Source organism: Chanodichthys erythropterus, chromosome 1, assembly GCF_024489055.1.
Source record: "Chanodichthys erythropterus isolate Z2021 chromosome 1, ASM2448905v1, whole genome shotgun sequence".
NCBI lineage: Eukaryota > Metazoa > Chordata > Actinopteri > Cypriniformes > Xenocyprididae > Chanodichthys > Chanodichthys erythropterus.
The window spans coordinates 33,481,163-33,493,224 of NC_090221.1; the positions used below are offsets into that span (position 1 = coordinate 33,481,163).

General features: G+C 36.3%; 1 protein-coding gene across 2 annotated transcripts in view; it reads right to left on the reverse strand.

The window, feature by feature from the left end:
- si:dkeyp-115e12.6 (centromere protein F) overlaps positions 1–12,062 on the reverse strand; it is a 31,779-nt gene that overhangs the window by 16,967 nt on the left and 2,750 nt on the right. The window contains exons 2-9 of one of the 2 annotated variants that reach the window (XM_067384626.1): positions 11,632–11,841; positions 9,628–9,824; positions 7,098–7,201; positions 6,771–6,814; positions 6,404–6,665; positions 4,204–4,385; positions 2,130–2,255; positions 1,786–1,914 (exon numbers count right to left, since the gene is read on the reverse strand). In XM_067384626.1, coding sequence (XP_067240727.1) covers positions 1,786–1,914; positions 2,130–2,255; positions 4,204–4,385; positions 6,404–6,665; positions 6,771–6,814; positions 7,098–7,201; positions 9,628–9,824; positions 11,632–11,793 — 1,206 coding nt within the window. In that variant the 5' untranslated portion in view covers positions 11,794–11,841. Of the gene's footprint in view, positions 1–1,785; positions 1,915–2,129; positions 2,256–4,203; positions 4,386–6,403; positions 6,669–6,770; positions 6,815–7,097; positions 7,202–9,627; positions 9,825–11,631; positions 11,842–12,062 lie in introns of both variants that reach the window. The other variant, XM_067384539.1, reaches the window with a different exon arrangement.

Below are 12,062 nucleotides of genomic sequence, written 5' to 3' on the forward strand. Positions count from 1 at the left end.
CTCAACGAGACAGCGAAAGCATTTCTCCGCCCCTCTACTCGGCTCCATTCTGAGGTACCGAAATTTGGTACCGAATGACAAGACACTTTTCGATACTCGGTAGTATCGAGGCAGTTCGATCGGTACCTAAAAAGTATCGAGTTCGGTACCCAGCCCTAGGTACAGCTATGTGGTTTCTAAAGCAAAATTATACTAGTATTGGTGATCTAGACTAACATTTGAGAGCGGTGGCACCAGCAACACCTGACTAGGTAGCACCGGGGTGGTGGGGGGGTATTAATAATATTACATGTTTTGTCTGTTGGAAATGCGCATTTGACAGTAATTTGAATCGACAGTGGCAGTATATTCAGCTGGGATGCAGATGTAAATTTATTTTCATTATCAAAAACAACATCTGTAAAAATTGTAACAACCTCATTTTAAGGGGTAAAATTTAAATATGCTGAAAAGCAAATATGCTGACTGAGTTAGGGCTCTACTTTTATTAAAATTGGTCTTCCGTAGTATCATATATTTGATAACCACAGGTAAGAACCATGCATGGCCCCTCATTACCATGGTAAAAACTATATGGATTCTATGGTACAGTAGCCTAAATACTTTTATTAAATACAAATGCACAAAAACTGCATTACTCCTTTAATACACGTCTACATTAATAATATAATAAAATTTGATATCATGAATATCCTTCATTTCTGCCACAAAACCATGGTTACAGTTAGTTTTATATAGAGCTGGGACGATACATCGATTCAATGAATCTGGATCGATCCTGATATTTTCTCTCTCTAATCGATTCTAAGCTTAGTTTTAACAGCAGATGGCGCTCTAGGCTAGTTTAAAACCGCACACTCTCAAACACTAAAGAAGAAGATTGCTGAAGAGCGCTAGTGTGTTCAGCTGAGTCAAATACACTTTTACCTCGGCTCAGAATGCTTTTATGAAGCGAGATTTGTAATTCGCTTCAACATTTTCCAACTTTTTAAATTATTGTTTTAGGTTTTAGTGGTGTGTGTAAAGGAACTGGAAGCAGACAGTGTACGAGCGTTTTTAAAGCACGTATAGTAGTGCCATCGGCTGTTTAAAAACTTTGCTCATAATCGATTCAAGAGAGAATGCGATACGTTGGAAAATATCGCGAATCAAGATTCGATGTATTGTCCCAACCCTAGTGTTATACTAATAAATCCATGGTAAATGTTTGTGATTTGTGGATTGAAAAGCCTAGTTTTGTTGGTGTAATCTTATATATTTAGGTTGATTCAGTAGTGTTACATAACATTCTTTTTATTTGAATAATATCAATTAATTTAGATGTTACCACAAGAAGCTATTTCTTTAGGTTTTTATTTTCTTTCAGAAATGGCAGCATTTAGTTAGGCAAATTAGCAGTGATCAAATTTCAGTAGCACTGGCATGAAAAAAGGTCACAAAATGTGACCATTTAGTTGCAGTCTGGAGCCCTGACAAAAGTAGGGTATGCATAGACTGCATGTAACAAATTCAAGGGTGCAGGTTTGATTAAGACATTGGTGGGGACATAAAAGCAGCCCCAACTCCAATGAATCGACACTGAATTGAAAATAGAATCAAAGTGAATAAAGAGCTTGTGAATTGGAATCAAATAGTTTTGTGAAATTTATGTCAAAAATATTCATATGCTCCATTTGCTAAAAACGGTGAATCATGAATAAAGCTACACTATTTATATAAAGGCTGAGAAACTCCTACACTACTGTAGTTAATAGGGTTGCAACATTTAGTCCTCAGCCCTGGTACCTTGTCATGCTGAGCCTGCAGTGTGTTGTGAAGTGTTCTGGCCTGCTGGATCTCCTGGTTGAGTCTGTTGCTCTCCTGCTGATGTTGTCTCTCCAGAGTCTGTCTCTCTCTCTGCAACTCCAAGAGCTCCTACAAATCACAACCATCTCTTAGTTACTGGAGGAGGAATTTTCTGTTAGACTGCTTTGAATGAACATGCATTGTGATGAGTGCAAAAAAAAAAAAAAAAAAAAAAAAAAAAAAAAAAAATCAATTCCAAGACTACAAGCTAAAATACAAATGCGATGGAGCAGGGCAGTGCAGGAAACAATGAATCACAGGCCTGTCTGTGTGCTCTGTCTCACCCTCTGATGTTCTCTCTCCATGTCTTTCCTGCGCTGTTCTGCATTGCAGCGGGTGGTTTCAGCATTCTGCCTTTGGCACTTCAGTTCCTCCTGAAGTTGCTTGACTTTCTGCTCAGCAGCCTGGACCTATACACACACAGACACAGACACACACACACACACACACATGGGTATAATTACATGTTCTAAACATTCAATGCAGACACTCATTCTAAAAAAAATATATATATATATATATATATATATATATATAATATATAATATATATAATATATATATATATAATATATATATATATATATATATATATATATATATATATATATATATATATATATATATATATATATATATATATATATATATATATATATATAATATATAATATATAATATATATATATAATATATAATATATATATATAATATATATAATATATATAATATATATATAATATATATAATATATATATATATATATATATATATATATATATATTTTTTTTTTTTCAGCAAGCATCCATTACATTGATCAAAAGTGACAGTAAAGACATTTAGGCCTGGTTTCACAGACAGGGCTTTGATTAATCCAGGATTAGGCATGTTTAACTAGGACATTTAAGCAGTTTTTATACCCATGCCTTAGAGAAAAACATAACTGGTGTGCATCTTGAAAAAAAAAAAAAAAAACAAACAAAAAAAAAAAAAACAATGGTCTGAAAAAATACAATTTAGTCTGGACTAGTCTTAAGCCTGGTCTGTAAAAACTGGGGGTTACAATGTTGCAAAAGATTTGTATCTTTAAATAAATGCTGCTTATTTGAACTTTCTATTCATAAAAGAATCCTGGGAAAAAATTAAGCAGCACAACCTATTTCAACATTGATATTATTATTGATATTATTATTATTATAAATGTTTCTTGAGCACCAAATCAGCAAATTAGAATGATTTCTGAAGAATCATGTGAGACTGAAGACTGGAGTAATTCAGCTTTGCTTCACAGTAATAAATTACTTTTTAAAATATATCACAATAGAAAAGTTATTTTAAAGGTGCCCTAGATTCAAAAATTTAATTTACCTCGACATAGTAAAATAACAAGAGTTCAGTACATGGAAATGACATACAGTGAGTCTCAAACTCCATTGTTTCCTCCTTCTTATATAAATCTCATTTGTTTAAAAGACCTCAGAAGAACAGGCGAATCTCAACATAACACCCACTGTTACGTAACAGTCTGGATCATTAATATGTACGCCCCCAATATTTGCATATGCCAACCCATGTTCCCAACATCATGAAAGGCATTAGACAAGGGCAGGACGTCTGGATCTGTGCACAGCTGAATCAAAAGACTAGGTAAGTAAGCAAGGACAATAGCAAAAAATGGCAGATGGAGCAATAATAACGGACATGATTCATGATATCATGATATTTTTAGTGATATTTGTAAATTGTCTTTCTAAATGTTTCGTTAGCATGTTGCTAATGTACTGTTAAATGTGGATAAAGTTACCATCGTTTATTACTGTATTTATGGAGACAAGAGCCGTCGCTATTTTCATTTTTAAACACTTGCAGTCTGTATCATGCATAAACAACTTCATTCTTAATAAATCTCTCCAACAGTGTAGCATTAGCTGTTAGCCACGGAGCATAGCCTCAAACTCATTCAGAATCATATGTAAACATCAAAATAAACACTGTACTTACGCGATTAGACATGCTGCATGACGAACACTTTGTAAAGATCCATTTTGAGGGTTATATTAGCTGTTTGAACTTTTTTTATGTTGTTTAAGGCAACAGGAGCTCTTGGGGCGGGGAGCACAAGATTTAAACGGCCAGTAGCCCTGAATCGGCTCATTTCTAATTATGCCCCAACTTAGGCAGTTAAAAAAATGAATTTAAAAAAATCTATGGGGTATTTTGAGCTGAAACTTCAAGGACACATTCAGGAGACACCTTAGACTTACATTACATCTTTTAGATAAAAGTTCTAGGGCACCTTTAATAATATTTCACAGTATTACTGGAATAAATCATTAACACATTATTTTGTGGGTGTTTACCCGGTCAGTCTCCTGTGTGATGCGGGTCTGTGCGCGGGTCAGCTGGTCTTGGGTGCGTGTCAGACTCTGTTCTTTGGTACTGATTTCTTTGTTAGCCTGAGCCAGGCGAGACTCCACGTCCTTCAGCCGATCGGACTCCAGCTGTGCCTCCCGCTGTAGATCTGATACACGCACACGCAGCTCTGAGAGAGACAGACGGTCACTAAATTATTTACGTTATCACTCTGACCTTCTGACTGATGTTTCTGGCTCTTTTGAAATAAAAGAGTTTGATGTGCTATGTGCCAAACACTAATGTTCACAGTGCAAAGCTTCCTCCCCAATTGTCCAAAATATTAATGGAAACTAAGCTATGCATAACTGACATTTCTGAATGACATCACAATGTAATTAACATATGGTTTTGTGTGTGTGTGTGTATATATGTGTATATTACATACATACATACATACATACATACATACATACATACATACACACATACACACATACACACATACACACATACACACATACATACACACACACTCACACGTTATTTTCACATTTCCCCTAAAAAAGAAATATATACTTTGTATAAAGTATACTTAACATACTAAAATTAAACATTTTTTGTACTGTTAAGAAATTATTTTCATAAAATATAATTAGTGCCCGAGCACAGATGGTATGAGGACCCTATTGTAATTGCTTCTTCTCTGAAATGAATCACATTTTTGAGGGCCTAAAAATGCTCAAAAACTTATGAAACTTTGCACACACATCAGAAGTGGTGAAAATGTATGTCTAATATGGGTTTCAGAATTAGGTGTGGTAAAATGGCTCAAAATGCTACCAAAGTGTTGGATACAGCCCCTTTAAAACCCCTCTGAACCACCTGCCACTGTGACCACTCATTACAGCCTCTTGAAGGGAATTTTCATTCCAAAAAATTTTACATTCTTGATTCAGAAGTCATTGGAAAGGAAGTGTTCTAAGGGAAGAATCAGTGACACTGTGGTACAGAGCTGTAGAGAGCTGTCAGAGTCAGCTGTCTGTGATAATGACGAACACCAATGACCTCACTGATGACTCATCAACACAAAGAAACAAAACAATGGAGAACATTCATACCACACACACACACACACAGATCTCTCTTGCTCAACACACACACACACACACACACACACTCTCTCTCATTAACCCACCCCACATCTCACTACAAAAAAGGGTTGTCAAAAGTACCGACTTCGTTACCAAGTCGGTACTGAAATTTTAAAAATGTGACTATACCAGCATTTCCCCTTAGCATTTTGAACGCTGTTGAAGCAGATTCTTAAACACCTCTGATTGGCCATGTGGCCATTGTAAATAGACATCTTTGACGATCATCACTGAGCGCTTACACAGACACACACCTGAGCGATTGAAAGCAGGCATCAGTGGCTCCATAGACACCAGCTTTCAAACGCCCCCTATCCGTGTAAGCGTTCAGTGAAGAGCGTCAAAGATGTCTATTTAAATGTGTTTTTTAAGCATTGATCATTGTAGCCGATCACAGAAATGGGTTCTGTTGATGCTTTATGTTTTGTTCTTCCTTTACTGGGATAGCTTTATTTGGAAACCTGACAATAGTGTTCAGTATTAATCAGGTTGCTTATGTAAATAAACCTGACATTTTATGAATAAACATGATACTCCTCACTCAGTTTATAGGCAAACACAGCTGCACTAAATAAATAAAACTACACTTCATTTCCTTAAACTACCTTAATCTTATTACACACACATTCTCGTGGCAAATGCAGGTATGCATCCAGTTTATTTCCAGCACAGTCTGAAGCTACAACTGCTGTAAAAATCTCCACCCTCCTTAACATGCAAATACTTCACAACTCTGCTCATGCCAATGATGAGGTCGAACAACTTACTCTCATTGGCTGCCATGCCAACACACTGTAAACGGTGACTTTGGACTGTTTTCATTTATGATTATTACAGAGCAGACAGGCAAATGTCCTGGATTCAAACAACCCAGGAAAGAGAGATATATCTTGATCTGAAAAGCTCAACAAAGGGTTTTAGTATTTGAGCAAGTAAAGAGCAGTAAAGACTCTGGGTTGTTTACACAAAGGTTCCGGGTTTGATTTTACTCAATTTAAATTGAGATTTTCAGTGCAAAACTCCTGAAACCCCAATGGCATATGGAGAAGCTCACCATCTATCTCATTCCTCAAGGCCTCCTCCATCCCAGAGTCATTGTTCTTGATAATGATGTCACTGGATGAAACCAAGGAAGCTGGTCGTCCTTTGGGAGTGGACCACAAATCACCACGTTCCCATGGAAACACAGAGGAGGGGGTGGACGTTTCTGATTGGCGGACATTGCGCCGAAGGGGTGGGGATTTATGTGGTTGCTGTGGAAACGGGGAGGAAGCCCCACCCACTGAGGGCTTGGGGACGTCTCCAAACTGCAGCTGCTGCTACAGTGGACAGAGCACAAACAAATAAGTCAGGAAGTATATTCGTAAAATATTCCTCATTAAAAGGTTGCTGTTGAAAGTGTTTATGCTTTTGAGACTTACTCTGACATGCTGTGTTTTGCTTTCACTCTCTGCTCTGAAACCACCTGCAGAGTTAAACAGGTTAGAATAACAGAAAAAGATGAATAGATCATTCCAGATGCATTCCACATGCACACAGAGCCTGGGTACAAAGTCAAAATGTAATCACACATTTTACACAATCAGTCCTTAGGGACCTTCAGAAAAATAAAACTCTTTCGCCTACTTTATGAGGAGATACATTTTGCAATCTTTAAAGAGGAACAATTTGTGAGTAGAAAGTAAATAAAGAAGGGCCACAGACGAAACAAGTGAGAAAAATAAAGGCACAGAGCGTGGGGATGGTACCGTTGTTGTCCCAGGGAGAGCTCAGGTTCCAACAAGGTGTGGAAAACAACAATGATTCCCCAGAGCCATTTCCCTTCTGCAGCTTTTCCAGCTCCGCCTCAAGCCTACATGCAGCAAAAGAAAAAGAGAGGACAGTTGTTATAGTTCAATACAGGTAACCGAGTAATGGGGCAAACACATTTCTCAAAAACAAATTTAAATTCTTTTTGGTGCTTCTAGTTGTCAAGGGCCTGGTTTCACAGACAGGGCTTAAAATAAGCCAGGATTAGGCATTAGTTTAGTTAGGACATTTAAGAAGCTTTTATAAATGTGCCTTAGAGAAAAAAATATTAATGGTGTGCATCTTGAGACAAAACAATGACACTGACATATTTTAAGATAGTTGATTTCAGTTAAACCAGCTCAAATATGCATTTTAGTCTGGGACAAGGCTTAAAGAGTTTGTTAATAAAAAATAAAAATTCTGTCATTACTCACCCTCATGTCATTCCACACGTTCAAGACCTTCGTTTATCTTCAGAACACAAATTAAGATATTGTTGATGAAATCCAAGAGCTTTCTGACCTCCCTATAGACAGTGAAATCATAACCAATTTCAAGGTCCAGAAAGGTAGTAAAGACGTCGTTAAAAAAGTGAATGTGACTACAGCGGTTCAACCTTAATGTTATGAAGCGACGAGAATACTTTTTGTGTTAAAAAACAAAACAAAACTAATGACTTTATTCAACAATTTCTTCTCTTCCCTGTCATTCTCCTATGCTGTTGTAAACACAGTGCAGCAGCGCTTCCAGGTTCTATGTCAGAACGCAGACTCATTATTGGCCGACTCATTACTCACACATGCATCGTGCTGCTAACGTAACAACGTCGGCCAATAATAAGCCGCGTCCTGACTTAGAACCTGGAAGCGTTGCATTGTGTTTACAACGTCAACAAAGTTTTGTTTTGTTTTTGAGCACAAAACCTATTCTCATCATTTCATAACATTAAGGCTGAACCATTGTAGTCACTTGGACTATTTTAACGATGTCTTTACTACCTTTCTGGGCCTTGAAAGTGGTAATTGTGTCGCTGTCTATAGGGAGGTCAGAAAGCTCTCGGATTACATCAAAAATATCTTAATTTGTGTTCCGAAGATTAACGAAGGTCTTAAGGGTTTGGAATGACAATGAGGGCGAGTAATTAATGACAGAAATGTCATTTTTGGGTGAACTAACCCTTTAAGCCTGTGAAACCACGGGCAGAAATCACCATTGCACTTTCAGTGTTAATACATAACCTTAGGGCTGACTATCACCAGTTACCTCATGATACAGTCCCCATCACGAGTGTCACACCAGTGTTATAGACCTTAGTCAGGTTAGACGGCATATTGAATTTAACACAGATTAAACTGAGGCTGTGAGGGATAGACTTGTATAAAGGTCATAGATCAATTCCACAACTTTTAAAAGTGTTCAATGGAGTTGTTGTCTACTGAAAGTTTTTTTTTTTCCCGTAAAGATGTACTGTCAGCTAAACAACCGGTATGTTGATAAACAACAGCACAATCCACTGAACACACTGTATTCTGTCCCTCACAGCCTCGTTTTCATTCCTGTCAAAAATTACATATGACTTTACCCTGTCTTAGGTCTATTTTAATATTTTATATTATATATTATATATATATATATATTATACACACATACATACATATACACACACTTTTACATTTTAAATTTTCATTTGTTTTTAGTAGTGTTAGTGTTTAAATATTTATATTAGGCTATCATTTTTTTTTATTTCACTTTTAGTACTTCAACGTAAACTTATTTTATTTCAGTTAGTTGCCAAGGCAAGATTTCTAATTTTCATTTAAGTTTTAAAATTTTTCATCTAATGGTTTAGATTTTATTTTTTTCAGCTTCATTTCAATTAAAGAAAATGATTCTTAATAGTTTTAGTTAACAATAACAACATGACCCCCCAGTATTAGTTTTGAATAACAAATGTGTTGAAATATTCAAAATATATCTCTTTAGAAAATAGCAATAACCAGTAACTTATTATTATTAATAATAATAATAATAATAATAATAATAATAATAATAATAATAATAATAATAGAGGAAACCTTTACTTTAAGGGACATTCATATCAACAGTGATGTGTCGAGACAAAGCAACAAGAAGTCATTCATTTTTAATGAGAGTGGATCATGAAGCATAATTTATTTACATTTTATGCAAATGCACAACAGCAGCCAATGAGAGTGCAGGATGTGAATGTCACATGATCCACTTTCTGATACAGTTGCATAGTGCAATAAATGAGTGTGCAGTGACTGATTCACACAAGAGTGCAATATTACCATTTCCACAGTAACAGTGATTTCTCTGATTGGCTGAATCTCTCTTTAGGATAGTGAGGTACTTTACTGGGATCTTTTTTTTTTTTTTTTTAATTTCAATCGCTAATCAATGTTAAATGATCTTGTTTGGTTTGGTATGCAAATGGACAGGAAGAATTATGTGCTCATGTCTCACCGTTTGATCTCCTGTGTGAGGTTTTGGGTCAGCTTTTTGGCAGATTCGAGTTGTCCCTCCAGCGAGTTCACTTGACCCGTTTTGACCTGCAGGTCGTGAGTCAGACGCTCTCTGCTCCGCACCTCGACCTGCGCTGCCTCACGCACTCCTCCCAGCTCCCTCTGAACCGCAGCCAGCTCCACACGTACCTCCTCATACTGACAGAGAGGAAGACGCTACATAACACTCCCGCACTGTTTGTGCTACAGCTGTGCTGGAACTCCTAGCCAACTTTCCATTTGGTGTCCTTCCAAGCAGTTATTTCTGCATTGCTTGAGTGCCTCTATTAACCCTATGAAGCCTATTGTATCATATCTATTATATCGACCTTCTGTCGTCTGAATAGCCATGTTTCAATCCACCTATTTTTATGCGAATTTTGGGATATCACATTTAAAAAATGCTGCATGGAAGCGCTGATAAGAAAACATGCGCACAAACTACAGTGTAAACACATTTACCGAATGTGCCGGACCCTCCGGAGCAGGGTTTCATATCCCTGGGTAAAACAGTGCTAACCCCGCTTCTGAATTACAAGTGTGAAACGCTCCTTTACCCGGGGTTAAAAGCAGTGCTTAGAATGACAATAACCCAGCGCAGTGCGCAGTGTGAAAAGCCATAAAGTGGTTCAGTGTAATTACATCCCAGAACGGTCTTACACGACTGTGTTCCCAAACAGCAGCATCTGCCTCTGGAAGAAAGAAAACTTTATTGCGTTTCATCTGCACACTCTGAGGAGCAAGTAATTTATTGTAATTATATATATAATTTATGTATTATATATGAATATATTATTATACAGTGGCTTCTCCTACTGCGGCATATTCTTAGTGACATTTAGCGCCAGTTTATCAGGAACTGATGATTTTGTTCTCTTCGGCTCAATGGATGGATGCTTTATCCGCAAATGTTTTATGTGATATTCCTGTTTTTTTTTTTTTAATTTGCAACTTTGGATGGAAACATAGCTATTGATAGTTCATACTTTTTATCAGAAAAAAAAACATTTTAGGATAATTGTAAAATGTTCAGGTCAAGGTACACATGTCTTTTGTGCTGTGAAGTCTTTCATGATTTTCACGAAGTAAATGTAAGAATAAAGATCATTATTCGTTAGTCATTTTTTGGTAAAACTTCACAATAAGGTTCTATTTGTCATCACTGATTAATGCATAAACTGACATTAACTAGCAATGAGCAATATATTTTTTACAGTATTATTCTTTGTTAACCTTATTTAATAAAAAATACAAAAATATTAGTTCATGTTAGTTGGGGTCCATTAAATAATGTTAACAGACAACTTTTGATTTTAATAATGTATTAGTAAATACTAAAATTAACATGAATTAAGATGAATAAATCCTTTAGAATTATTTTTCATTTTTAGTTCAGGTTTAAATAAAACCTTATTATAAAGTGTTACCAATATTTCAAGATGAACACTTACTGAACTTAACTTTACATAACCATCCATACATTTTGAGAAAAATCATAATATATCAGGCTTTTGGAGAATGTTTGTTCATCTTTCAATCATCATTGTACTGCACTGCATTATGTTTTGCACTCCACAATAAAAACTACAAAGCTTTGATCATAAATCTTAGCATTTAATTATCATCTCATCAAGACATTTATATGCATTTTATGCAAGTAGCCTGTTATACTGTTATACATATTTAATTGTTTTACATTCGAAGATATCAGAATTTCTTTTTGCATATTTTTTTTTTCTCACAGTTTGGCCCTCTGAATAAAACTGAGGTGTTTTTCCTTCTCAAGTGTGAGCTCCATATTATGAGCCATAAAAAGCCTGATGCATCAAATATGATGCTCAACAAAAAACAATTTTTTTCTAAAAGTTCAATAAAAATACAATTAATTAAATAAATCAAATTCATGTCAGGCTTTACAGGGTTAAAATGCACATACATAACTCATAATGAGACCATCACTGCTCACCTTCTGCTTCTGTTTGTGCAGAGCCGCTTCCGAGTTGTCCAGCTGTAGTTGCCTCTGCTGTCTTTCCTTGTTCAGCTTCTCATTCTGAGCCTGAAGCTGCTTAACCTTCTGCAGGACGTGACCCGTCAGTCCCACGGTCCAGTCGTCTCCAGCCCAGCTCATCTCTGCAGATGCTTACAGACTGAGAGCTTGGCCGATCATCTTCCAGTGCTGAAAATCAAAAGATATTAAAAAAATCTGGCTTGAGTTGCTGTTCACGAGGATCCTGTGTGCTCCCTTAGGGGAGATACTCTCAGCTGTCTGTACTTGTTACAGACCAGAAATATCAGTTCACATACTTATTCACTAATGACAAAAACGAAAAATGAACCAGTGTATCTGCATCTTTACATATAAAGGAAAATCACAGCGATCGTGTGGGTGTGTGTTTG